The 27,046-nt window shown below is 35.2% G+C and overlaps 1 protein-coding gene across 14 annotated transcripts in view; it reads left to right on the top strand.

The window, feature by feature from the left end:
• The window catches only part of Best2 (bestrophin 2), a 60,961-nt gene that overhangs the window by 10,653 nt on the left and 23,262 nt on the right, over positions 1-27,046 (top strand). For 12 of the 14 annotated variants that reach the window (XM_073979867.1, XM_073979878.1, XM_073979874.1 and 9 more), the window contains one exon: positions 10,399-11,376. In XM_073979867.1, the coding sequence (XP_073835968.1) occupies positions 11,306-11,376 (71 nt within the window). In that variant the 5' untranslated portion in view covers positions 10,399-11,305. The remainder of the gene's footprint in view (positions 1-10,398; positions 11,377-27,046) is intronic. The other 2 variants (XM_073979871.1, XM_073979872.1) reach the window with 1 other exon arrangement.

The raw sequence follows: 27,046 nt of genomic DNA, 5'->3' as shown, positions 1-27,046 counted from the left end.
ATGAATTTCCTAAATGCTTTGGGATCTCATGAAATGTGAGGCTGAATATTACACTAAAGAGCAAATTCTTTGGCAGGTCGGCGAATTGAATAACTAGCACCATTTAGCAGCTAAAACATCTAAGATAAGTGCGAAATTCACTTTGCGGCCACAAAATGCGTGTAAAAACTTGGTTTTGCAGCTAATTCAAAAATGCTTGAGATAAAATTTCAAACTTGATTTCCATATGAGTCGTGGCTTTCCCCCACTGCTCAGTCTTTCTCATAACATGACCTTGGATCGACTAAGTTCGTTGTATCTCAGGACCTCAAGTTGTACCGTCTATACCTCGACATGAAGTTATTTAAAAGTATAACTTCACTGACCAACAGGCATATTTGCAATGTTTCCAACCTGCATAGTTGGTCCTAGTTTCTGTGAAAAAATTAAATTTTTCGACATTCTTCGTGTTTATACCATCATGATTTTACGTCATTTTGGCAGACTCTATCTTTAAATGTCATTTCCATGACGTCATGTAGGCAAGTAACATGGGTTCTTTAGGGTATAGTGTGTCATATTTATTACTTTATTTTTGCAACTTTATGTTCGTATGGTCTTTTCCAATTGGATGTTAAATAGGTGACCCGTTATTTTGCCAACTTGTGTGAAAGTTCGTTTGGTATTGAAAAGCTCGAGGAGGATATTTTCTTTTACTTTTATAACTGCAGATCTAAAACTCCTTTTCTTTGACATATATTTTATGAAAACAAGTAAGAAGAACGGGGCCGACCACGTGATACCCTACACACTACCCCTGGAAAGTAGCTTTCCACAAATCAAAATTTCTTTATGAAACAAATAAACTTATTGTAAGAAATAACGTTGTGGATTCTGGCACCGTATCACACCAAGCATAAATAATAATATAATAATTGTTTCACAAACATCCCAGAAGGGACAAGGGAGACTTCTCTAATATTAGACAGCGGAAGCCTATGCAAATGCATATATGGTTAGGATTGTCGTAGAGAAAATCAGATTAGACAGAAACTCGTTTTATTACAAAATAAAACGAATTAGGTCCAGAAAATTTTGCATATTTTGCATATCGTGCATATTTTGATTTATTTTTACATATCTGCATAAAATGAGCATATGCAATTTGGTATTAAGTCTTAGTTAGGGGTATGCAACTTTACAACTGAAATCTGTACGCGTAGGTCCACGTCTTCATATAGCCCCCATAGCACGGTACCTCCGGATTTCTGGTATTTTGAAGGCTGTGCCCTCAATATCCCACCGAAATGACTGAAAATTTGTATTTTGTCTTCGTTGGCGGTATAAAACATTCCACCTGAAATTTGTCGGCAAAGATCCACGTCTTCATATAGCACCCATAGAACGGTACCTCCGGATTTCTGGTATTTTGAAGGTTATGCCTTCAATATCCCTCCGAAATGGCTGAAATTTGTTATTAAGTCTTCCTAGGGGGTAAAAAAACTTTCCACCTAAAATTTGTCGGTTTAGGTTCAGGTCTTCATATAGCCCCCATAGAACGATAGCTCGCGATTTTCGGTATTTTGAAGGTTGTAGCTGTGGTTATACATTTCTCTATTTTATTGACTTGTCTTTTTCCATATGTAGGCTACTTTGCCGGTATATGCCCTTCAGGAAATAAAATATAGACCAAAAAATATTTTTTTTATTTTAAGTAATGGTCCATTTCACCCGCTAAATAATATCAGATCATCGTCAAAAATTATAGGCACTTTCTTCTACCTAAACTCTTATCTCGTGCACAGTTTCGTGATTATTGAGCTATAATTGCGACCTCTAGGGTGTTTATGACTGGGACTATTAGGCTGCAACTCTGTTATCTTATCATGTACACCAACCCAACTGACATCAATAGAAAGGTCAAGCGTTGCTCTTCCAATTATAGCTTACTTTCCCGGAATGTCTCTTTCAGCAATAAAGATATAAGCTGCATATTGACATTTTTCAGAATTTTCACACAAAGGATGTGGTCCATTTAACCCTCTAAATAATATCTGATTGCTATCTTAAATTGCAAGCTTCTTCTTTGTCATATACTCTTACCTTATTTAAAATTTCCCGTTGACCGGACTATTTTTGCGACCTGCAGAGTCGCTACAAAATTGGATAAATATTATGTTTTTGGTCCATTTCACCCGCTAAATATTTCACAATCATCACCAATAAAAATTTATTCCGGTCTGAACCCGATCTCCATACAAAATTTCGTCACGATCGGTCTATGATTGCGACCTGGACTTTGATTACAATTTATAATGAACTGACGGACGGACGGACACACATCTCAAAATCCCTTTATCTTGTCGAGGTATGAAGATTGGTATACCACATTGGGGGTCTCCGACGAATATTTCGCGGTGTTACATGAATTTTTACCAAATCAAACTTATAATACCCTTTCCACATTGTGTTGATGATAATGGCAACTTAAATCCACTGGATCTGCTAAATCCAGCATAGTCTAAATATACTGGTTAATGTTATGCAGCTTAATCATTTCGCAGTACCGCAAAAATCTGATATGGTTTGGGACACTTTTAACCAAAGCGGTCTGTCAAAAGACGACCGTCTATGGTCTATACTGTAAAAAGTTTTATAAACAAATTTGCCGTATTGCATTTTGATTTGTTCTACATGATTTCAACTAATTTAAAGCTATAAGGTTTATACCACTAGTCGCTGTGGTAAATGTGGTTCGTAAACCAGCATACGTGGTTCGTACGGCATATTGGAGAATAAGGTTCTTGTTATTTCTTCTGAATTTGGGTTCTAACTAATCCTAACACCACACAATGATCGATGTGTATTTCAATACTTTTTACATAAAAAAATAGTTTCATAGTTTTCACGATCTACGTGATTATTTTTGTTTTTTTTATGGAGCGTTTCAGTCGTTTTGTTTTTATTTTTGAGGAATTAGACGTATTCCTAGAGGAATAAAAATATTTGGAGTTTTAACATTTTTGTTTTTATTTGTTCAATTTCATTATTCTAATCCTATTAACTCATTCATGGAAAATATGTTACAAAGTAAAAAAATTGTATACCATTGAAATGTTTAACAAAATAAATATTTACATATATCCAGTGTCTCAAAGATTCACATTTGACTTTGAGTTAGATATGTCATAACTGACACGTAGCAAGAACAGTATGACACAACAAATTATCAAAAAAAAAAAAAAAAAAAAATAAACGATGAAACGATCAAAATAATCTTCAAGATTTTAATTAACTGGTTTCACACAAAATGTGATTATAATTTTTATTAATTTTTTGTAGACGTTTTTAAAGAATTGCAATTTTGAAATCTCGTTTCGGTATGTTTTTAAGTTGCATTAATTTTGATTTTTTTTTTATTGTTGTAGAAAAAGTATAAATTAATATTAATTACATGAAAAAACACTCGAGCTGTTATCTCTTTTAAAATAATGCATTAAGCAAAGTCAGAATTAAGTACAAACAAATAATAAACAAGTATAAATGGATGTGTTAGCTTAAAAAAAAAACAAATATTTACTTAGATATCAAGTAAGAGATGAAGAATAACTGCGAAGAAATTTGTATATAAATAGACATGAACATCTACTACATGGCTCAAAATAAACTATATTATCACATTCGAGTAAAAATTAAAAAAAAGAATAAGAATATAAAATAACTTCCACTTATACAAGGTTCTAATATTGACTAGTCTTATGCTAGGATTTCATTTACGAGATCCACTCGATTTCAACTGTCAATTCCATTTCTTAAACGTCAAATGAAATCCAATTGTTTTCAGATGAGATTTCATTTGACGTATATACAAAGGAATTGACAGTTGAAATCCACTCTATTTCGTAAATGTAAACTTTCTATTAGAAACAATTTCCTAAAAAACGAAAACTCTTTGACAATAGAACAAGTAAAAAAGAATCAGTCGGCTTCGCCGACAGAGATATACCCTCAGCCTATGTGAATTGAAATATTAATCTAGGACAGATCGAATATATTTCGGGTCATTTCAGAATTTTGTGGCCATTTTGTACCTTTGAACTTGCCGACGATAATGTGGATTAGGATTAAAGTTTTGCGGAGGGGCTACTTAAAGGAATAGACGACATAGGAAGTGGATATGATTTTGAGAGTCATATCTTGTTGATATATATTGGACACACTAGTCATTTCAGTCAATGAACAGAAGAGACCCTAAACTGCATATCGGCACGAATGTTGAACTTTTGTGGGGGAGGTACCCTAAGGGGAAGAAGAAGTTCCCGTGGTCTCCAGCAACTACATATAGGGGGTTTTAAACCTTTCGGGCTGTTTCCTCAAGAAGTATGGACATGCCCCTAAAAACATTTATCGTCGTAATTGAGGTAGCGAATGCAAGTTGCTTCAACAGAAATCAGAGTGTCTCGAGAGCAGGTCTTAAAGTGAACTTATTCGAAATTTTGTGTGGGGGGTACCCGAGGGAGTGGACAAATATATTCCATATTTAAACCTGATCTATATCTGGTAGATGTATTAAGATGTGTAAAGTATGGACCAAATCGTTCACTCAATTCAAGAGTTATCGTGCGCACAATTTTTCAAAATATTTTTGAACTTTTGTGGGGGAGGTACCTGAAGGAATGGACTGATTTGGATTAGCTTCGAACGTAAACTATGTTTAGACAAAATATTATGAAAGCCAAATTTTGGACTGAATCGGCAGATCCGTTCGAGAGTTATCTGCGCTCAAACCATTACATACGGTGTCATAGGAGTTTTTCGCAGGGTTTCAGGCTATTTTCTCAGGAAGTATGGACTTCCTCCAGATGAAACTTGCACCGTCGTATAGGGGGCGGAAAATACAAGTTGCTACAACAAAAACCAAAGCGATTCTAGACCAGGCCCTAAACCGAACTTTTCCGAAATTTTGTGTGGGAGGTACCCGAAGGAGTGGACCGATCGAGTCCATATTGGAACCTTTTTCTAACCCTGTTAGAAAATTTACGATATACAAAGTATGGACCAAATCGGTTACTCCCTTCAAGAGTTATCGTGCGCACAAATTTTCCGAACATTTTCGAACTTTTGTGGGGAGGTACCTGAAGGAGTGGACCGATATCGCCCATCTTCGAACTTAAACTAAGTTTGGACAAAATATTACGAAGGCCAAATTTTGGACCGAATCAGTTAATCCGTTCGAGAGTTATCGTGCGCTCCAGCCAGCAGGACAGACAGACAGACAGACGGACGGACGGACATGGCTAGATCGACTCCAAATTGTCTGAAACACATTTCGTCCAAACATACTTGGGGTCTAAAACTATTATTTCGATGAGGCACATTTTCATCGTATCAAAGTGTATATACCCTCCTTAGCCTAAAGGCTGAGGGTATAAAAATCAATTGAACAGGTAGTGGAATCGACATATTTGAAATGTGTTATGTCAAAATTTTCTGTGTTTTCATTCGATCGTTGACATATATCGGAATTTGACATAGAATGTGTGAGAAAAATGTTTTGTGAGTTCTACACGAATTTAAATCCACATTACACACATTTTTATCAAAATGTAAAATGGAAACTATAATAAAGGCAACAAATATGAATAATTTGTAATAATTTTTATAAAATGTTGTTATTTTACTCAAATTTTTGGGTACTTTTTTATTTACAAAACATGAAATCCAAAATTGGAGAAGTAAAGCAAAAGATCGGAGCATTTGGAAATCTATTCTTAGTTCGGCTTATGGAACAAGACGTTCTGTTTAGTATAAAAGCCATCTAAGTAAGTAATATTCTTTACCAAGTAAAATAGGATGTGAAATCGGGTTCACGGGCATAACAATGATTGGGATGACATCCCCATTGACATCACCATGAAATATTCAATAGTCATTATTCTGAAACTCAGTAAAAGGGATCCAGAAAGCTCAAACAAATGTAATTACCACCATTCCAAAGGCCAGATCATGACATATTAATCTCATTTGTGTAAATTGCTGATGTAATAAGGCCCAAATCCTGATATCAACCCTTATAAAATTGTTGTGTCCATTTTAAGAAAAAAAAATCGACAAATTTCCTTCAAGGAACCCTTTGAGTGAATCATGCCTAGCCTTATTTTTGGTTAACTAAGCTCATTAAAGCTCCAATGATTGTCTTAAGTAGAGAGACATCTCATAAAGGAACACAACTTTGGTAATTCTGCAAGAAACCATAGATATGGTAATTTTTGCAAAACATTTATTGTCACCTCGTAGTACTAAGTAATTCTTATTATAATCCGTATTTGTTATAAATCGCAAATAAACTTTGCATATTTTGACGGAATATTGTTTTGAGGGACAATATCAAGAGATTTGCACCAAAAACCGTATAGTTTTTGCCTAATTTGTTGCCACAAACAAACAATTAATATTAAATTTTCTATAATTTTGGTTTTTGCAATACATTTGTTGCCTAACTGTATATGATGCAATTCTCCTTGTTTTAATGCACATGTATCCTCCAATATTTCGTGTTGAATTCTGTTAGAACCTTTATTAAATTGTATAAAGTCATACACCTATAATTAATCACTCTTTTGTAATTAAAAAATAATAATTTTTATGACAATAATATTATTTTTAATTGAGACATGTCCTCAAACATGCAGACACATCAAAATGATTGTAGCAACAATTTCCTTATTATTCTCAGAATCTTAAGGCACAAAACACCAGTTTCAAACCTGTGTACCACACAATTAATTTAGAGAATCTTAAAAGTGATAGGCTAACTTGTTGGTTTTTTTAGAATATTCAAATTATTAACATAAACTTGAAAAGGTACTTAAAAATATAAACAGTTGTATTGTTGTTGTTTTATTTTTCAAGTTTTTAGCTCCCCATGAACTTGAAATTAATTAATAGTATTGGAAATAAAGGTGTGGATACGACTACGGGGCCGGGCTACTTTTATTTCATTTTCAAAAGATTCTGTTCGTTGTTAAATTTGAATACAGGTTTAAAGAAGCTATCGAACGTGTGATGGAAACACCTTAAGCCCATTGGGATTTCTCATAATCGTTTTCCAGTAGTGGTGTGTGCCACCCGTAACAATGACACGGACCCACTCAACATCCCAGTATTGTTAAATTATTTAATTACTTCAACCTTTCGAATGGCTTAAGGCAATGAATCATTCGATAAGTTAATGATGTGATGGACGGGACGGGCATAATGCGGTGGAAGCGATGCTGCTGTAAATCACCTGTATTTCTGGGGTGGGCTGCTGACTATTCTGTTGACTTTACGTCTTTTTATTTTGTTGTACTTCACATGACGTTGTCTTTGATAAATCTTGGTGATCATGACGTTGGTTTTATTTGTTCTCTTCTTTCTTCATTCGGGTGTCTTTTTTTCTTCTTTAGGCGGTTTTGTCTAGTTTCATCTTTTGTGAAATGTTTGTTTTGTACTTTCATTTTCCGTGAAATGACATATGCCAGTGAGTAAGTGAGTGATTCCCATACTTGGCATTTGCAATGAGTCACAAAGTATGTATTTATCGTAAATATTTGAACTATTTACATAGATAAAAATTATTGTAAAATGACCCACTTAGTTTATTTGTTAAATTATCAAGATAATATAAATCTTGAGGTGTCATATACTTTTTATATTAGGGTTATGATTTTTTTACAACTTCGTAGCCCTTTATCATATTTCGATGAGTTTTTACATAAGATTAGACACAATTTTATTGATAAGGTGATTCGGTAAAAAAACGTCAAGCACGAAATCAGTTGGATATTTTAATTTTTGAAATCTTCTTCGAGTCACTCCTTATATATAACCGAAAACTAGTACACGACATTACCAAAATGACATAACCGTTTGTTTCCCGCTAATTGTATCATCATCATTTTATATCATATATAATTTTATTTCATATATCCTATCAATTAAAAATGGTCTGTGTGTGGCCTTATTCAATATTTAAATGAAATTTTAGTTAATTTAGCCGTTAATAGGCAAAAATTACCGAAACATGAAATATTTTTAGAAAAAAGGTCAAAAGTCCTAACCCTAAAGAGTATATTATAATCTTCTAGCAGTCCCAATGATGTATGGAATTACCTCATTATCATTTATATAGTTGTTGTTGGTAGCCATATATATTACTATATTTGTAAGGTGAGGTGAATTTATTTTCAATTTCTCTTCATATTTTTATTTTGCCCAGTGTCGGAATTGAACATGCGTACTTCTATTTTGTGGCTTACTATGAACCACGCTTACGAACATTCAGGGTTGTTCAAAAGCTCGAATGTACATTGTACTCCAACAACTTGTCATATTTTGGTCATAAAAAACCCCTTAAATGACTGTGAGCGTTGAACTCACAACTCTCCGGTATTTAATCAGACACAGACGATCTGTGGAAAGGTACTCATTAATTATAAATGAAATAAGTGATTTTGATGGGTGCCGCCGTGGTGCATGCTGAATGCCTGGGATCGATTCCAAGGTCAGGCTACATCAAATTTTCAACGGAGGCAAAAATTTCCTTTAGCGTAATGTTAGCTGCACCGTGGTGCAGTGGTAAGCACGTCCGCCTTGCACTAAGATGATCTGCGGTTCAATCCCTGATCAGAAAATCAAAATTTTCAGCGGTGGTGAATCATCTCAGTTTAATGTTGGCTTACATTTCTTTGGTATTTCAGCCATGAATAACTTATCTACAAAGTCATGCCGTTCGGATTCAGCGATAAAAATTAGGTCCCATATCATTCAGCTAAAATAAATCGGGTGCACTCATTAATATGAGAGAAGTTTCAATTGTCCCTTCTGTAAGTGCGTCTGTCATTCAACATTTTAATGAAATATAACATTATTTATAACCAGCTGGTAATATAGAAGGTAGATTGTTTACATTATTCTGTAATGGGTTATTCAAGTAATGTGACTTCCAATTTTTGCCAAGGTGTTTTATTTTTAAACACTTTCTCATCTCGAATGACATAAAGCAGGATATTGAAAATATAAAAATATAGGTTGCTTCACTTTGCGAAACCTCGTTTGTCACCTAACTTTCGGAGCGGTTCTCCCTAGTTAGGGCGTTTACACCAGACAGTTTTTCTTCAAATACAACTCTGATTTACTAACACATACATACATTTGTCGACTGTCTCCCAGCTGTCCATCATTTCATCATAGACAGTGGGGCTAACAAATTTTTGAAATTTTTGTAAAAATAAGGGAGATAATTATTGAAATGTGTTGACAACAAAAGAACACGAACAAAAGCAAAATATGTGAACGGAAAACAAAAAGAAATCGTTGATTTTCATTCATAATTTTAGAACTGTTTTTCAAGTCTGGACGCCTACGTCACACAGGCAAGTTTTGGGTTTTTGACAATCAATACATGTACTCAACTGTCCTGTCATATGTAAACGCAGGGTTACGAAGAGGTTTTTCCTTATATACATTGAGGACCGTAGCATATCATAAAGTGCCTGAAATCTGCGAGGACACCAAACTTACATGTTATTTGGAACACTTTGACCATATGTGGATCTCAAAAGCAGCCATTTTAGTACACAAAGAGGTAGTCAGAGGCATTTCCTAAGTCATTAAACCACATTGATGTGGTCCAAAATTTTATTGATCATGACTTTAGTCGTAATGGGAGCAATGCTCAGGTTCCAAACATGGGATACGTGTATGTATTACACTAACGCATGCATATACCATTTCACCAAGTCGCCTCCTCTCTAAAACTAATAAAATATATAGTTTTTATCCGATCCCACAACGAAATGGGTCTTAAAATTGTCGTAATTGTTGTTGTAATTGATCATAGTATAATACAAAAGAATTTCAAGAAAATCGAAGAGTACAGTCATTGATAAAAATTTATTTTAAATTTAAAATTCCGCAAATTGCATTCGGAACCACTGTGCAATTTTTTGCTAATAAAAAACCAAAAAAAAAAATATACAGAAACATTTTCTCCATATATACCAATATTAAATAAATTAGGAGTATTTTTTAGAATATAGTTTTTATATAATGCGATTTTTTTTAAATTCTTCTCTACGATCACTAGCTAAAAAAAACTAAAAAGGCACAGATATGTCATGTTGTGGAGCAGCATCAACACAGCAAACAATAAAGGAAATAAAAAACTACTTTTCCCCAAAACGAAATATTCGTATATTTTCCAATGAATAATATTTTATTTAATTTGTGAATAAATTCTGCTAATTTTCACACTTTCTTGAAATACAACTCTACCCATTTCTTGTTTTTTTTTTTTTTTAATTCTTATTAATTCTTATACGAGTATACACATTAATGCGAAAAATGTTATTAATAATTAATATCTTCTAATTTCAGAGAATCGAAACCCCACCGAAACTGAAATAACGGCAAACTGAACAATAAAAGCCAGACTGGTAGTACCAGTATCGAGTGGAGGAACCAAGCTAACGCATAACAAAACATAAAAATCCCCTTTTTTCGTATGGATTTAAGTGATTTTTAGCCAACTTGCTGCAGTGGTTTTTAGTTTTTAACAACAACAACACCAACAAATACAAAACCAAAGAAATTATAAACAAAAAACAGAATAACAACCACAGAAATAAAGAAAGAAAAATAACAACAACGTCGTACAAAAGTTGTTAACAACTCCCGTGTAATGGAACGTGTTGGAATTTCGCCCTAAACAAAACAAAAATTAAGCAAAACGCATTGAAAAAAATACAAATTAATATTTGTGAAATAATTTGTGAATCTGAATGTGAATGTGGATGATGTGAAACAAAATAAAAAAAAACAAAGTCAACAAGTTACAAATTATTTGATCAATCAATAGCAACAACAACAACAATAACAAAATTATAAATTTAACCACCTCCAGCAAACGAAAAAAAGTCTTCAAGTGCACAACGAAGAGAGTGTGCGCACCCTCAGACACCCATTGAATAATCGCAGATTAATGACGTCTAACTTCGTTGCCAGTCTCGCTTGGAATGGCATAACAGCAAAGACGAGGTGGTTTTTGCTTTGTGACGCTTAGGTTTTTGCATTCGACAATTCTCATTTGGAATTCATTTGTCCAAAGCCATTGTCTTGTGATATATTGTGGCCTTTTTGTTGGTCTTTAAAATGACACGTGCATACTGTCGACAATTTGGATCGAATTGGAGCTGAGAAATTGCCAGGTGCTATTTCTAATCACAGCAAATAACAGTCTGCGGTTTTTTTAACTTTTGAAAACGGTGCCACCAAAAACCGCAACATGACAGTTTCCTATGCCGGTGAAGTGCCAAATGGCAGCAGTTTTGGCTGTTTTTGGAAAATTTTATGGAAGTAAGTATCATGAAGTTGATTTGCACACATTTCAATTACGCTCAGCCAAAACAAATGAAATTTGTCAAGATTAGATCTTAAGCTTGCTAAATACTTAAATATTTATTTATACAATCACCTTCACCTCGTATAAAAAAGCATCGCGTTTTAATTTTTTCATCTGTATGTCGGTTTGTCTGTCTGTCTGCCACTATCATTCGTTGAAATCTCTTTTAAATAATTAAACAACACGCAGTGCTTAACACAATAACTCATTTTCAATTAGGTTTTCGAGAAGAAGATAATGATAAAAATAAATGCATCATTATGCAAAAAAAAAATATCCAAGTGTAAAGAGATACTAAGTAAATAAACTAAAAAACAAAATAATTATTTATATTTAAGTGTTCGTACTTAACCCAAGAAGATAAAACGTTTTTGTAATGATGCTGTAGCATTAAAATGTAACATTCGCATCATTTTCATTTCATTTGAATGTTGAAGGAATTAAATGAGTTTTTTTCTTAGAAGTGACGTCAACGCATTACTGTGAAATATTTGTAAATAACGGGTTCATTCAATTTACGTTAAAGTCAAAAATCTGTTTTAGACCGGTTTTGTGAACACAAATGAATATTCAACAATTCCTAATTATTCAAATAAAACTTTCGATAGTTCGCTGATTTGTTTATATTTCAAAATAAATAATTAACTATTAATTTATTCGGAACATTCCTTAGATTCTTTTTTATGAATTTTTAAACATATCAGGCTTTTTTGTGAATAAATTTGATTTTTAAAGCAAAAACTGAAAGTATTTTGTTTTTGTTTTGTTTTAGCATAAAATCAAATCATTCATAAATAGTTTCCTAATATGTTGTTATTAACTTAACCAACAGTTATGCAAAGTTTGGTATCAGAGGAGAATAGAAATTATTCTAAAAATAAGCAGATTAGAGATTTGATTTGTTTTCTTTAAAAATCTACTTCCCGTTTTTTACTAATTTTATTCCATATCAACTTCTTAACATAAAACAAGTAAAAAAGTATCAGCCGGTCTTGCCGACAGAGATATACTCTCAGCCTATGTGAATTGAAACTTACATCTACGGACAGATCGAATGTATTTAGGGTCTTTTCAGAATTTTGTAGCCCTTTTTGGACATTTGAACCTTGCGGCAAAAATGTGGATAAGGATTAAAGTTCAAAAATGTTGCGGAGGAGGTACTTAAAGGAATGGATCGACATAGTCCATTACGAAAGTGAATCTCTTTTCGGAAGTCATATCTTTTCGATAGATATCGCCCCCTCTAGTCATTTCAGTGGGTATAACTTTTGGACCATTATGCCAAGAAGCATGGACTTGTCCACGGATAGTATAATATCGCTTTAAACAGGATCACAACGAACAGCATCGGTATACATTTCCAAAGGATCTTCGAACAGACCCTACACTGCACTTAGACACAAATGTTGATCTTTTGTGGGGGAGGTACCCTAAGGAGAGAACCATTATGGGCCATTTTAGAAGTTAAACTAAATTTAGGCAAAATATTAGGAGATCCAAAGTTTGTACCAAATTGGTTGGTTTTAGTGAATTTGTTTAAATCAGTTTTCCGAACATTTTTGAACTTTTGTGGGGGAGGTGCCTGAAGGAGTTGACCGATATGGCTTATCTTCGTACCTAAACTAAGTTTGGATAAAATATTACCAAGGATAAAATATTTAAACCGAAGCGACAGATCCATTCGAGAGTTATCTTGCGTCTAAGAACTACACACGGTGTCATAGGGGAGTTTTGCACCTTTCAGGCAATTTTGTCAGGAAGTATGGGCTTGCCCCTGATGAAACTTGTTCCATGGCATGGGGTGCAGTGAATACAAGTTGTTACAACAAAAATCAAAGCGATTCGTGAGCTGGTCCTAAACTGAACTTTTCCGAAATTTTGTGTGGGATGTACCCGAAGGAGTAGACCGATTGAGTCCATATTGGAACCTCACCAAAGTCTGCCAGAAATTTTACGATGTGCAAAGTATGGACTAAATCGGTTACGCCTTCAAGAGTTATCGTGTGCACAAATTTTACGAACAATTTCGATAAGGCCCATCTTTGAACTTAAACTAAGTTTAGGCAAAATATTACGATACCCAAATTTTGGTTCGAATCGGTTTATCCGTTCGAGAGTTATCGTGCGACAGACGGACATTGCTAAATCGACTTCAAATGGTATGGAACGGATTTCGTCCAAACATACTTGGGATCTAAAACCATTATTTCGATGAGGCACATTTTGCCCGTATGAAAGTGTATGTACCCTCGTTAGCATAAATCCTGAGGGTATAACAAGATCGAATATGTAACAAGTAAGAATGGCGTTAAGTTCGGTCCGAACAATTAGTTTCCTTTCGTTTATGAAGAAGACTAAATACCAAATTACAGCAATTTCGGTAAAACAATGTGGCTATCTTTCAAAATACTGAAATTCGGGAGGTTATATGAAGGCGTGGACCTGTACCGACAAATTTCGGGGGGAAATGTTTATACTACCATTGAAGACTAAATACAAAACTTCGGACATTTCGGTGGAATATTGAATCCCCAACCTTCAAAAGTACCGAAAATCGGGAGGTACAGTTCTACGGGGGCAATATGAAGGCGTAAACCTGTACCTACAAATTCCAGGATGAAAGTTTTGAACCCTCAAAGAAGACTACATACCAAACAACCTTCAAAACTGGGATGTACCGTTCTACGGGGCTATATGAAGGGGCTATCATTCGTTGAAATCTCTTTTAAATAATTAAACAACACGCAGTGCTTAACACAATAACTCATTTTCAATTAGGTTTTCGAGAAGAAGATAATGATAAAAATAAATGCATCATTATGCAAAAAAAAAATATCCAAGTGTAAAGAGATACTAAGTAAATAAACTAAAAAACAAAATAATTATTTATATTTAAGTGTTCGTACTTAACCCAAGAAGATAAAACGTTTTTGTAATGATGCTGTAGCATTAAAATGTAACATTCGCATCATTTTCATTTCATTTGAATGTTGAAGGAATTAAATGAGTTTTTTTCTTAGAAGTGACGTCAACGCATTACTGTGAAATATTTGTAAATAACGGGTTCATTCAATTTACGTTAAAGTCAAAAATCTGTTTTAGACCGGTTTTGTGAACACAAATGAATATTCAACAATTCCTAATTATTCAAATAAAACTTTCGATAGTTCGCTGATTTGTTTATATTTCAAAATAAATAATTAACTATTAATTTATTCGGAACATTCCTTAGATTCTTTTTTATGAATTTTTAAACATATCAGGCTTTTTTGTGAATAAATTTGATTTTTAAAGCAAAAACTGAAAGTATTTTGTTTTTGTTTTGTTTTAGCATAAAATCAAATCATTCATAAATAGTTTCCTAATATGTTGTTATTAACTTAACCAACAGTTATGCAAAGTTTGGTATCAGAGGAGAATAGAAATTATTCTAAAAATAAGCAGATTAGAGATTTGATTTGTTTTCTTTAAAAATCTACTTCCCGTTTTTTACTAATTTTATTCCATATCAACTTCTTAACATAAAACAAGTAAAAAAGTATCAGCCGGTCTTGCCGACAGAGATATACTCTCAGCCTATGTGAATTGAAACTTACATCTACGGACAGATCGAATGTATTTAGGGTCTTTTCAGAATTTTGTAGCCCTTTTTGGACATTTGAACCTTGCGGCAAAAATGTGGATAAGGATTAAAGTTCAAAAATGTTGCGGAGGAGGTACTTAAAGGAATGGATCGACATAGTCCATTACGAAAGTGAATCTCTTTTCGGAAGTCATATCTTTTCGATAGATATCGCCCCCTCTAGTCATTTCAGTGGGTATAACTTTTGGACCATTATGCCAAGAAGCATGGACTTGTCCACGGATAGTATAATATCGCTTTAAACAGGATCACAACGAACAGCATCGGTATACATTTCCAAAGGATCTTCGAACAGACCCTACACTGCACTTAGACACAAATGTTGATCTTTTGTGGGGGAGGTACCCTAAGGAGAGAACCATTATGGGCCATTTTAGAAGTTAAACTAAATTTAGGCAAAATATTAGGAGATCCAAAGTTTGTACCAAATTGGTTGGTTTTAGTGAATTTGTTTAAATCAGTTTTCCGAACATTTTTGAACTTTTGTGGGGGAGGTGCCTGAAGGAGTTGACCGATATGGCTTATCTTCGTACCTAAACTAAGTTTGGATAAAATATTACCAAGGATAAAATATTTAAACCGAAGCGACAGATCCATTCGAGAGTTATCTTGCGTCTAAGAACTACACACGGTGTCATAGGGGAGTTTTGCACCTTTCAGGCAATTTTGTCAGGAAGTATGGGCTTGCCCCTGATGAAACTTGTTCCATGGCATGGGGTGCAGTGAATACAAGTTGTTACAACAAAAATCAAAGCGATTCGTGAGCTGGTCCTAAACTGAACTTTTCCGAAATTTTGTGTGGGATGTACCCGAAGGAGTAGACCGATTGAGTCCATATTGGAACCTCACCAAAGTCTGCCAGAAATTTTACGATGTGCAAAGTATGGACTAAATCGGTTACGCCTTCAAGAGTTATCGTGTGCACAAATTTTACGAACAATTTCGATAAGGCCCATCTTTGAACTTAAACTAAGTTTAGGCAAAATATTACGATACCCAAATTTTGGTTCGAATCGGTTTATCCGTTCGAGAGTTATCGTGCGACAGACGGACATTGCTAAATCGACTTCAAATGGTATGGAACGGATTTCGTCCAAACATACTTGGGATCTAAAACCATTATTTCGATGAGGCACATTTTGCCCGTATGAAAGTGTATGTACCCTCGTTAGCATAAATCCTGAGGGTATAACAAGATCGAATATGTAACAAGTAAGAATGGCGTTAAGTTCGGTCCGAACAATTAGTTTCCTTTCGTTTATGAAGAAGACTAAATACCAAATTACAGCAATTTCGGTAAAACAATGTGGCTATCTTTCAAAATACTGAAATTCGGGAGGTTATATGAAGGCGTGGACCTGTACCGACAAATTTCGGGGGGAAATGTTTATACTACCATTGAAGACTAAATACAAAACTTCGGACATTTCGGTGGAATATTGAATCCCCAACCTTCAAAAGTACCGAAAATCGGGAGGTACAGTTCTACGGGGGCAATATGAAGGCGTAAACCTGTACCTACAAATTCCAGGATGAAAGTTTTGAACCCTCAAAGAAGACTACATACCAAACAACCTTCAAAACTGGGATGTACCGTTCTACGGGGCTATATGAAGGTGTTGACCTATACCGACATATTTAGAGGGGAATGTTGAATACTCCCAACGAAGACTAAATACCAAATTTCAGCCATTTCGGTGGAATATTGTGGCCACAACCTTCAAAAAACCGAAAATTGGGATGTACCGTTCTATGGGGGCTATATGAAGGCGTGGATCGACTAATTTCATATGGAAAGTTTTATACCTAAATACCCAATTTCAGCAATTTCGGTGGAATATTGAGGTCACAATCTTCAAAATACCGGAAATGGGGAGGAACCTTTCTATGGAGCTATATGAAGGCATGGGCCTATACCGACAACATTAGGAGGAAAAGTTTTTTTACCCCCAACGAAGACTAAGTTGCAAATTTCAGCCATTGCGGTGTGATAATGAAGCAGAAACCTTCAATATACCGAAAATCGGCTGGTACCGTTCTATGGGGGCTATATCAAAACGTGGGCCAACATAGCCCATTTGCAATACCAAACATCCTAGGAGCAATATAAACTTCTGTACCAAATTACAAACGGAATGAACAATTTAATTATACCCTTCATATTGTGGTGGAAGGTAAAAAATAGCTGTTCATAGTCACATACGAGTAGGTATGTTTATTGGTCACCATATCTTTTTCATCCTCACAGAGCATGCATAAGTCAATACTGGTTCCATCCGATAACGCGACATTTACCAATAATTACTCCTACCGCAATTCGAATCTCAGACTTACTAAGTGAAAATACCATATTTCTATTTTCACTTAGTAAGTCTGAAATGAGGTTTCGATAACTGGTAGAATGAGTTCCTTTTGGACCTCCTTTATCGGAGAAAAACTAGACGAGTTGACCGATAGAATGACACAACGCGGTTATCTGTTGACCTTCTGAAACACTTTCAGCCTTTCAGCCATGTACAACTTTTCTACAAGTGGTGTCGTAAGACACGCCGTTCGGACTCGGCAATAAACTGCAAGTCCCATATCATTGAGTTCACAATAGCACAAAATACCCTTGAATTTGGATATATTCAAATAAATATCTACATCTTCTTGCAATCCCGTATTTAATAGTACAGTGGCTGGATTATGTTCCTATGAAAATTTAAGAAAAATATATTTTCTATATAAAATATTTCATTCGATATTTATTTCGTTTATAAAAGTTTGCATATCAAATTTTTATAGGACAAACATTGAACCGCTGGACTTAAGTCATTTAAGAGCAGCAGCGGCGGCACAGCTTTTTTTCAAACTGCACTAATTAATTTCAGAGCCTTCACTATAGCGAATAATTCTACCTGAAAACACTATAGTTGTTATCTAATTTATGTGAATGCCGGATACTAAGCTACTCACAATATAGTCCAGATCCAGTTCTCTCCTCCATGTTCAAGCCATCAACGAAGATTGTAAATCTATTCGAAAATGGTTGATCATGGGGTCAATCATTTCCTTCTGGTAGATAGATCTCTGCCATGTGGAAGCTTACGGCTGGTGCGATGTAGTCACCCTTACCTTCTTCAACAGACTCGGTATGTGCGATAACAACAGACAGACCCTATATACCTCTCATAGGAATAGGATCAAGGCTGGAGTTGACTATTCTAGCATCACCGGATTGATACCACTTATAACAGGATATTTATATGACGGTGTGTGTGTTAATCGGCCACAGACTATTTTTGTCATTGATTAACTTGTTACAAATATGCATCTATTCCTCTGTATGAGTAGTACATCTACACCTCGATTCCATGGTGTTGTCAACATCCTTACAGCCGGGGAAGTGAATACTTGCCAACAAATTACATGATCCTCCCTATGATTTTAGGATCTTTCGAGAGTATAATGAATTTACTCCATATATCAACTCGCTGAAGTTTACCCAACAGTTCAGTTCCTTTTAGACCTCACATTTGAACTTATTGAACCTTATATAAGTCCTGATAAATCATCCGGAAATTAGCGAGTTCCTTGTTCCACCATACTGTGTGATTTATCCCGTATGTAGGTGATTGGACAGGACTCCTCATAGACACTCAGAAGAATATTGGTGACCTTATCAACTCCTTTAACAGAAGAGACATTCAGGGCAATCATGAATAAAAATTCCGCGCGGAATTAAACTTTTTAAAATTATTTTCCTCGCGGAAAATTCCGAGGGAAATATTGATGATTGTCCTGATTAACAAGTTCTGATAGTTGTTTGGGTTTTAAATGTTTCCCAATCAGTTCTTCTAGGGTTCCTATGAGGTTTATGCCGTTCACCAGTAAAAGAGACTTGAAAGAGTATCGTCTTGTGATCCCAGAAGGATACTCTTACATTAACAGTATGTCTAGGTTTATTTCTTGAAATAAATAAAATAGAGCTTTGGTGTTCATGCTGGAAGCGTTCAGGCGTTCCACCTTAATGTTTCCCACACCTCGGCCGAGTGGTTCGGGGTTCTCAAATGGGGGTCTCGTAACCAAAGTTTAGGTGATGAATTACTTTGAAATTCTTCTTGACAACTATGCCAGTTCTTACCTTCCCTCCACTGGAGAAGCCAAACATTTCATAGTTTCCGTCGCTTAATCCAGTAACTTCATTATGGCACAGATAATGTGCCAGAACTAAAGCGTGTTATGCGATGCCTTTACATCTGTCAGTTATCAATCTGGAGTCCGTGGTTTTGCCATTAGTGAAGGTGGTACCCAGGCAGAAACCGGTGTTCTGCAGAGTGACAGTTGCTAGAGCGGTGCCTTCCCAAGGGGTCTCAAAACCATTGACAATCTAGTTGAGGAGATCACAATCCAAACTTGAAGATGTATACTTTTGGTTGAACTGAAATATTTTTTTAAAAATAATAATAATATAATTGTTCCACAAACATCCCATACAGGGCAAGGGAGACTTCTCTCATATCAATGAGAGGACCCGATTCATATTACCTCAATGATATGGGACCTACCGTTTATCGCCGAGTCCGAACGGCGTGTCTTAAGGCACCACTTTGTAGAGAAGTTTTACATGGCTGAAATACTCAGGAAATGTCGCCAACATTACTGAGGGGTATTTTGCCACCGCTGAAAAATGTTTGATGTTGCCTGACCGGGGAATCGAACCCACGACCTTCAGCGCGCAAGGCGGGCGTGCATACCATTGCACCACGGTGGCACCCAAACATTACAGAGGGGTATTTTTTAAACAAAAGTGTGTTTTTTTATTTTTGCGTTATTAAGGCGAAGGTCATTTATAGTGATATTTAATTAATTCTCTTTCGAGTTGAGCTTATTAGACCTATTATATACATTGAAAAACTAGGAGTATTCCAATGTCCCACGCATTCAACCATTACGCTACGTTTCACGGGTGGTTAAGCCGATCTTCAGGCGTATTGAATGTTGTTTTGTAGCAAGAGAAGACATGAGTTGGGCTCACAAGGTCACCTTTTTATTGCATCATGATATACCGTTTACTTCTTCAGTAGTTTTTATCTTTAGAAAATTTTGTCCAAACCTAATTTAAATCTATATACCTATCGAAGGTTACTTCGTCTGAAACCCCCGACCAGGAGAACAAATTTCCCGAAATTCGATACTGAATTGTTAATCAATTTTTATCCCTCCCAATGTAGTGGTTTTAGTACACAATAAACGTGTAGGATAACTCAACAATTTTTAATAATTTTGTATTGCTCCTTTACACAAATCACTAGCAAAAAATTACTGTTTTCGCTGGGAAATAGTCAGGAATTTTTCCTGTAGATTAGCTAATTTAAAATCAATTTTTTGGATTAACTGTGCAAATGTTCAAAATTTTGAACAAGTGATTTTAATATTATTATATTTTATAATTTTTAGCATTCTATAGGTTTACGGTAAATAACTTAAAGGCAATTTTTTGATCGCTAAAAATCACGTTTAGTTTTGTTTGATAGACAAAGAAACAAAAACACAACAACAAGTGAACGTAACATACTACATACATACATCCGCAGATCAAGTGTTTTTTAATGGTTTAATTATGTTGATTTTTTTTTCAAATTTCTTCACTTGTATTAAAAATAAGCAAATATTGTAAAGGAAACGACCATACCTAATTATTGCTCTCAATGCTTGTTGCAACATTTTTCTTGTTTCCCTAGGTCGTATGAACTATATTAAGTGGATATACATATTAAGTATACTCCAAATATTGAATATTAGAATAATAGAAAAATCAAATTTTTGATATTCAAAATAATCATGACAGATAAACATGATATGATAGTCCAAAATAGGTTTTACGTTAACTATAATGTATGACGTTAACAATTCTCACTTTGACATTACATCTTCACTGTGGTGAATGCAAATAAATAATGTTGTTGTTTTTTTCACTGATTTTCATTAATTGCTGTTATACGTTCGTGGAAACAATGGCTAAACGTAATGGCGCAAAATCCAAACTAACGTTAAATCACGTTCTGGCATGGAACAAATTGAACTTTTTTATGTCTGCAGCTGATTTGGTTGTAAAGCATGCCGTTTGTCTCCAATAAACAAACGAAACGAACGAACGAAAGAAAGAAAAAATTCAATATATTTTTTAAAATAAATTAGCAAATAGTATTGTAAACAGAAAAACAACAACATCAGTGTGCAATAGAAAAATGACAATAAAAATAAAATGTTTTCCCTTTTTGTGTGGTACAACAGCAACGAAAACAATTAATAGCTTTGTAATTAACGTTAACTACATTTGTTTTTTTTGTTCTTCGGTGTGGCCATTGTTGTCATCGGTATCATTGATTATTGCGTCTTCTCTTCTTTGCACTGTTTAGCAATTTTATTAAAATAGCTATCGGAGAAAGATAGATTCTTTATAAAAAAATTCCATTATATACTGTAAAAAAAATTTTAAATTATTTAAATAATGTTAATTATTTCATTTTAATACAATTGGTAATTTAAGAAGACAAATTACCCATTACGGGTTATTTTCATGATTAACTGAACACGATGCCGCCATCCTATCATGTTTTTGGCAACAATTGAGTATGATTCAATATTCATCTCACTTAGCATTAATTTCTATCCAGATTTACCTTTCGACGTCATAACGCCGACTCTTGGAATTAATTACACAGATTATTCCACAATATTGTTGGGATAATATAATTAAGAATATTTTTGTTGTTGTTTTGTTTTAAACAAATTCAGTTTTCCATTGTTCTTAATTCAAAGCGTGATAAAAACAATACGTTAAAGATACAACAAAAAAGAAATAACGTTGAAATAATTTTTGCAGTGAGTGGAAAAAACAGCACAGCCACAAACTTCCACTGAATTGCGAATCTCAGAAAAAATATGACTAATTCCAACATGGCCAACTGCCACTGATAGAGTTATTAAATAACATTTGGACATCAATTCACATCGATACAAATTAAATATCAATACTTAGTAAATTCAGTTAAATGTTAAAGGAAAGGAAACTACTATATAGCTTAATATAAATAATACGAAACATGTAAATATAAATCAATAATAGTCTACCCAATTGTAGCTGAAAGAATGATCGTAATTGTCAATTAATGAGGTCAAGTTGCACCAGATTTATCACATTTACCACAGGACGACAAGAATTAGGCTAGAGTTCGGCAATATTCAGTCAATTCTATGAGAGTATCTCCAAATTGATCATATTCCGTTTAAATATAGAACTTTTAAGTTACACTAATGACTACAGTCGAATCGGAATCGATTATCCGTAAACCTCCACTATCCGATAAAGGAATAGATAGATTTTTTGTTAATTTTACGATCAATTCGACCAAATTTCAATAGACGGCTGCATAAATTAATTATTTTAGAATAGTTTTAACGTTTTAAACTCCACAATAAATTCACAATTGCTCATATTTATAAATATTTGCAGAAACGCATATGTTATTGATTAAAATATATGAGAAACTGTGTTCCTCCATTATCCGGGAAAATCGATTATCCGTAATGCCTCCGGATCCCGACCATTACGGATAATCGAGGTCCGACTGTATTTGGAATATGAATGGAATCCCATTTTTGGCTGAGAACACATACAAGGCATTCAGTTCATGTTCTATAGTAAAATAATTGAAATAATTAAGACATACATACACCCAACTTGTGGCATAACGAGAAGAAGCAAACCTGAATTGTTCAGTTCTGACGTCTACAAAAATATTTTGATTTTAAATCATAGAGTTTCTGCTAATTCTATGATTTTTTTATACACATTGTCAGAGAACGGATATTCATGAGGTATTCTCCATTATATTTTGCTAAAATTTAAGCTCACCCAGCAAAAATTCGGATCCGTTAGTCATTATGCAACCCATTACAAAGTAATATAAGAACGTAAAACTACTTATGTAATGAGTATGATGGCGTGTGTGTCCGACTACAAATTCGAGGGTTGTTATTCAACGCTCACCATCGACACGCGAGTTTTTTGTTAACAAAATAAAGAATCAAATCCAGCAGAGAGCAAAATAAAAATATGGGGTATGTTGAAATTGAAAACAAATTCATGTTTCTTATTTTTATACCCTCAGTATTTATGCTCGGAAATGTTCCGTAAATTTGTGCGCACGATAACTCTTGAAGTAAGTAACCGATTTGGTCCATACTTTGCACATCGTGAAATTTCTACCAGATGTTCCAATATGGACTTAATTGGTCCACTTCTTCGGGTACCTCCCATATAAAATGTCGGAAAAGCTAAGTTTAGGACCTGCTCTCGAATCGCTTTGAGTTTTGTTGTAGCAACTTGTATTCAATGCCCCCATACAACGGTATAAGCTTCATCAGGGGTAAGTAAGTACTTCCTGAGAAAATAGCCTGAAATGTACAAAACAGCCCTATGACTTCCTGTGTAGTGGTTGAAGCGCAAGATAACTCTCGAACGGATCTGCTGATTCGGTCCAAAATGTGGCCTTTGTAATATTTTGTGCAAACAACAAAAGTTCAAAATGTTCGGAAAAATTGTGAGCACGATAACTCTTAATGGGAGTGACCTATTTGGTCCATACTTTACACATCCTAATATATCTACCAGATTTGTCCACACCTCCAGGTACCTCCCATACACAATTTTGGATAAATTCACTTTAAGGCCTGTTCTCGAATCACTTTGATTTCTGTTGAAGCAACTTGCATTCGCTGCCTCAATTATGACATACTTCGTGAGAAAACAGTCCGAAAAATGTAAAAAAACCCCATTGTACCATATGTAGTGGCTGGAGAGCTCGAACCGAATATTGCGTTCGTCCACGCTTTGTAATATTTCTTCGAATATAAAATGAAATTCGAAGGTGGTACTTATAGGTCCACTCCTTCCGGTACCTCCCCCACAAAAGTTTGAAAATATTCGCTAAAATGTTACGCGCGATTTCTCATAGACGTACCAGCCGATTTGGTCCAAACTTTGGATCTCTAAATATTGTCGAAACTTAGTTTATGTTCAAATTTGGGCCCTATCTGTCCAATCCTTGTGGTGCCACCCACACAAATGTTCAACATTTTTGTGTGGTTAAGGGTCTGTTCGATGATCCATTTTTACCGAAGATTTTCCTAGTGGCCCTGTTTACAGCGATATTATGTTTTTCGTAGACTAGTGTGATAAAAAAAACCCAGCAAATTTTTGAGTTTTAATCCTATCCATACTTTTGTCGGTTCATACGCCCAAAATTTTGAAAATCCATGTTTTTTGGGAAAAAAAAGTATTTCAATCCACACAGGTTGAGGGTATATCTCTGTCGGCAAAGCCGAATGATACTTTTTTACTTGTTTAACTTCAATAACTAGTTATTCAGTGTTCTTGTTGAAGTAGGTTAGTAAGTAGATTTTTTAAGTAGTTACGACTACCAAAAAGTACTATAAAAAGCCGTTATTCGGTAATTGGATTTTTTGGTGAGTACATCAGAAACGCTCCGAGCGCAGACCTTACGCTGCACGATTGCCAAAATTTTTGAAATTTTGTGTAAGAGCCACGTAAAGGAGTAGACCGATGTACTCCATATTCGAATCTGATCTATGTCTTGAAGAAATTTTATTATGTTCAAAGACCAAATCGGTTGATCCGTTGGATCCCGTAATATATTGCCCAAACTTATTTTATGTTCGAAGATAGGCCATATCGGTCCACTCCTTCGAGTACCTCCCCCACAAAAGTTCAAAGTTTTTCGCTAAACTGGTGCACATGATAACTCTCGATGGGATTAAACGATTTGCTCCAAGATTTATTTTGCGTAATATTTCATCCAGACATAGATCAGGTTTAAATTAAAAAAATATCATAACTTATCGCCCAAATACACTTTAAGGAAATGTATTGGGTCGTTTCAAATTGTTTTGGAGCAGGTATTATCGGCTCCGGCTTACCGTGACCTTTACCGTCAATTCTCTGTATAAATAATTTATACGAAGACAAATATATACGAAAACTAAACACCAAAGTTCAGCCATTGCAGTGAAATCATTCGAAATATTACAAATATGTAGGTACTGTTCTATAGGGGCTAATCTAAAAACATGGACCTTTACCGATAATGCGCTGTTTTTTGCACACCCAGCGAAGACTAACTACCAAATGAGGATTTAAAATTTGACAAATAAAAGGACAAGCCGGGTTTGCCGATAGAGATACATATACCCTCTGCCTGTATGCATTGAAACCTTCATGTTGAACTTTTGTAGGGAAGGTACCGTATAGAGTCCGGGCCGATCCTCGAACATTATCTAAGATTCGCAGAAATATTACGACCCAAAATATGGTGGCCAATTCGTGAGCAGGCCATAAACTGCACTTTTCCAAAATTTCGCGTGGGAGGCGTGGACCCATATAGTCCATATTTAAACCTGATCTATGCGTGGTAGAAATATTACGATGTGCAAAGTATGGGCCAAATCGGGTACTCACTTCGTTATCGTGCACCACATTTTTGCGAAAAATTTTTTTGTGGGGGAGGTACACGATCTTGATCTATGTTTGGACAAAATATTACGCTAATCCGTTCAAGAGTTATGGTGCGCTCCAGCCAGCCAGATAGGCGGACGGACATTGCTAAATCGACTCCAAATTGTCTGAAACGGATTTCGTCTAAACATACTTGGGGTCTAAAACCATTATTTCGATGAGACATATTTTGGCCGTATGAAAGTGTGTATACCTACGAGGGCAACTAGAAAACTTTCTGGCCTATTTTGAATTTTTTTTGGAAAGTTTGACAGTTTTTAGCCTATGCGTACTCAAGACAGTTTGACATACGACCATGTGTTGGATAGTTTGCAGTTACCTGAAACAATCACTTTGCAAAAAAATGGAATTTACTTGTGAACATTTTTGTTCGATAATTTTTCGTAATTTTCGACGGGGATAACCACGGCAAGAGGGCATCGATCAAATTAATCGATCCTATAGTACTATGAAAACTGGTTTAATGAATTCAATCGTGGCCGACAATCGCCAAAAACGACGGGTCGCCCAAAATCGGACGTTGTGCCAGAAAAATATAAAGCCGCGCGTGAACGGATAATGCAAGATTGCCATGTTATATACGGTGAGATAGAGGCACCCTTGGGCATTTCTTCCACTAACTAACATTTGATATTGCATGAACATCTGGCCGTAAAAATGGATTTTTCTCGCTAGATCCAGCAAAATTGGTTATAAGATCGTCGCCGACGACGAATCTTGCATCTATGCTTAGGGGCCCGAAACAAAGCAGGAATCGACCGTTTGGATATTCGAAAGCGAGCCAAATCCAACGGAAGTTGTTCTTGCAAGAAGAACTTCGAAGCAAATGGTCGCCTGTTTCTTTGGCAAAACTGACCGCGTGGCGACTATACTGCTTGAGAAATGTAGGACTGTTAATTCTGAGTGGTACATTACAATTTATTTGCCTGAAGTCTCCTGAGAAATTTGAAAAACGAACAAGAGAAGACGAATCGTTATGCATCATGACAATGCGAGCTCTCACACATCGATTCAAACCAGCGCCTGTTTGACCGGACAAATCGTAAAATCGATGGGTCATGCGCCGTACAGCCCTGATCCGATGACTTCATTTGATTCCAGCACATCAAGAAAAAAGGCGTGGTCAACGATTTTCATGTTTTGGAGGTGTCTCAATCAAACCACTGTAAACAACCCAACACATGGTCTTATGTCAAACTGTCCTGAGTACGCTTAGGCTAAAAACTGTCAAACTTTTCCATAACAAATTTTAAATTACGCCTGGCGACATTGCGTGTTGCTTAGGCCTGAAAGTTTTCTAGTGCGCCTCGTATTTAGTCTAAAGGATGAGGGTATACAAAATCATACGATTGTCTTCACAAACATGAACTAAAATGCTATTGTTATCCTCGAAAACCAG

The sequence above is a fragment of the Musca autumnalis genome, unplaced genomic scaffold (genome assembly GCF_047663935.1).
Source record: "Musca autumnalis isolate F117 unplaced genomic scaffold, ASM4766393v1 scaffold_4, whole genome shotgun sequence".
Taxonomy (NCBI): Eukaryota; Metazoa; Arthropoda; class Insecta; order Diptera; family Muscidae; genus Musca; species Musca autumnalis.
The sequence above is the reverse complement of the archived record's forward strand: the minus strand, read 5'-3'. Positions and strand labels throughout refer to the sequence as shown.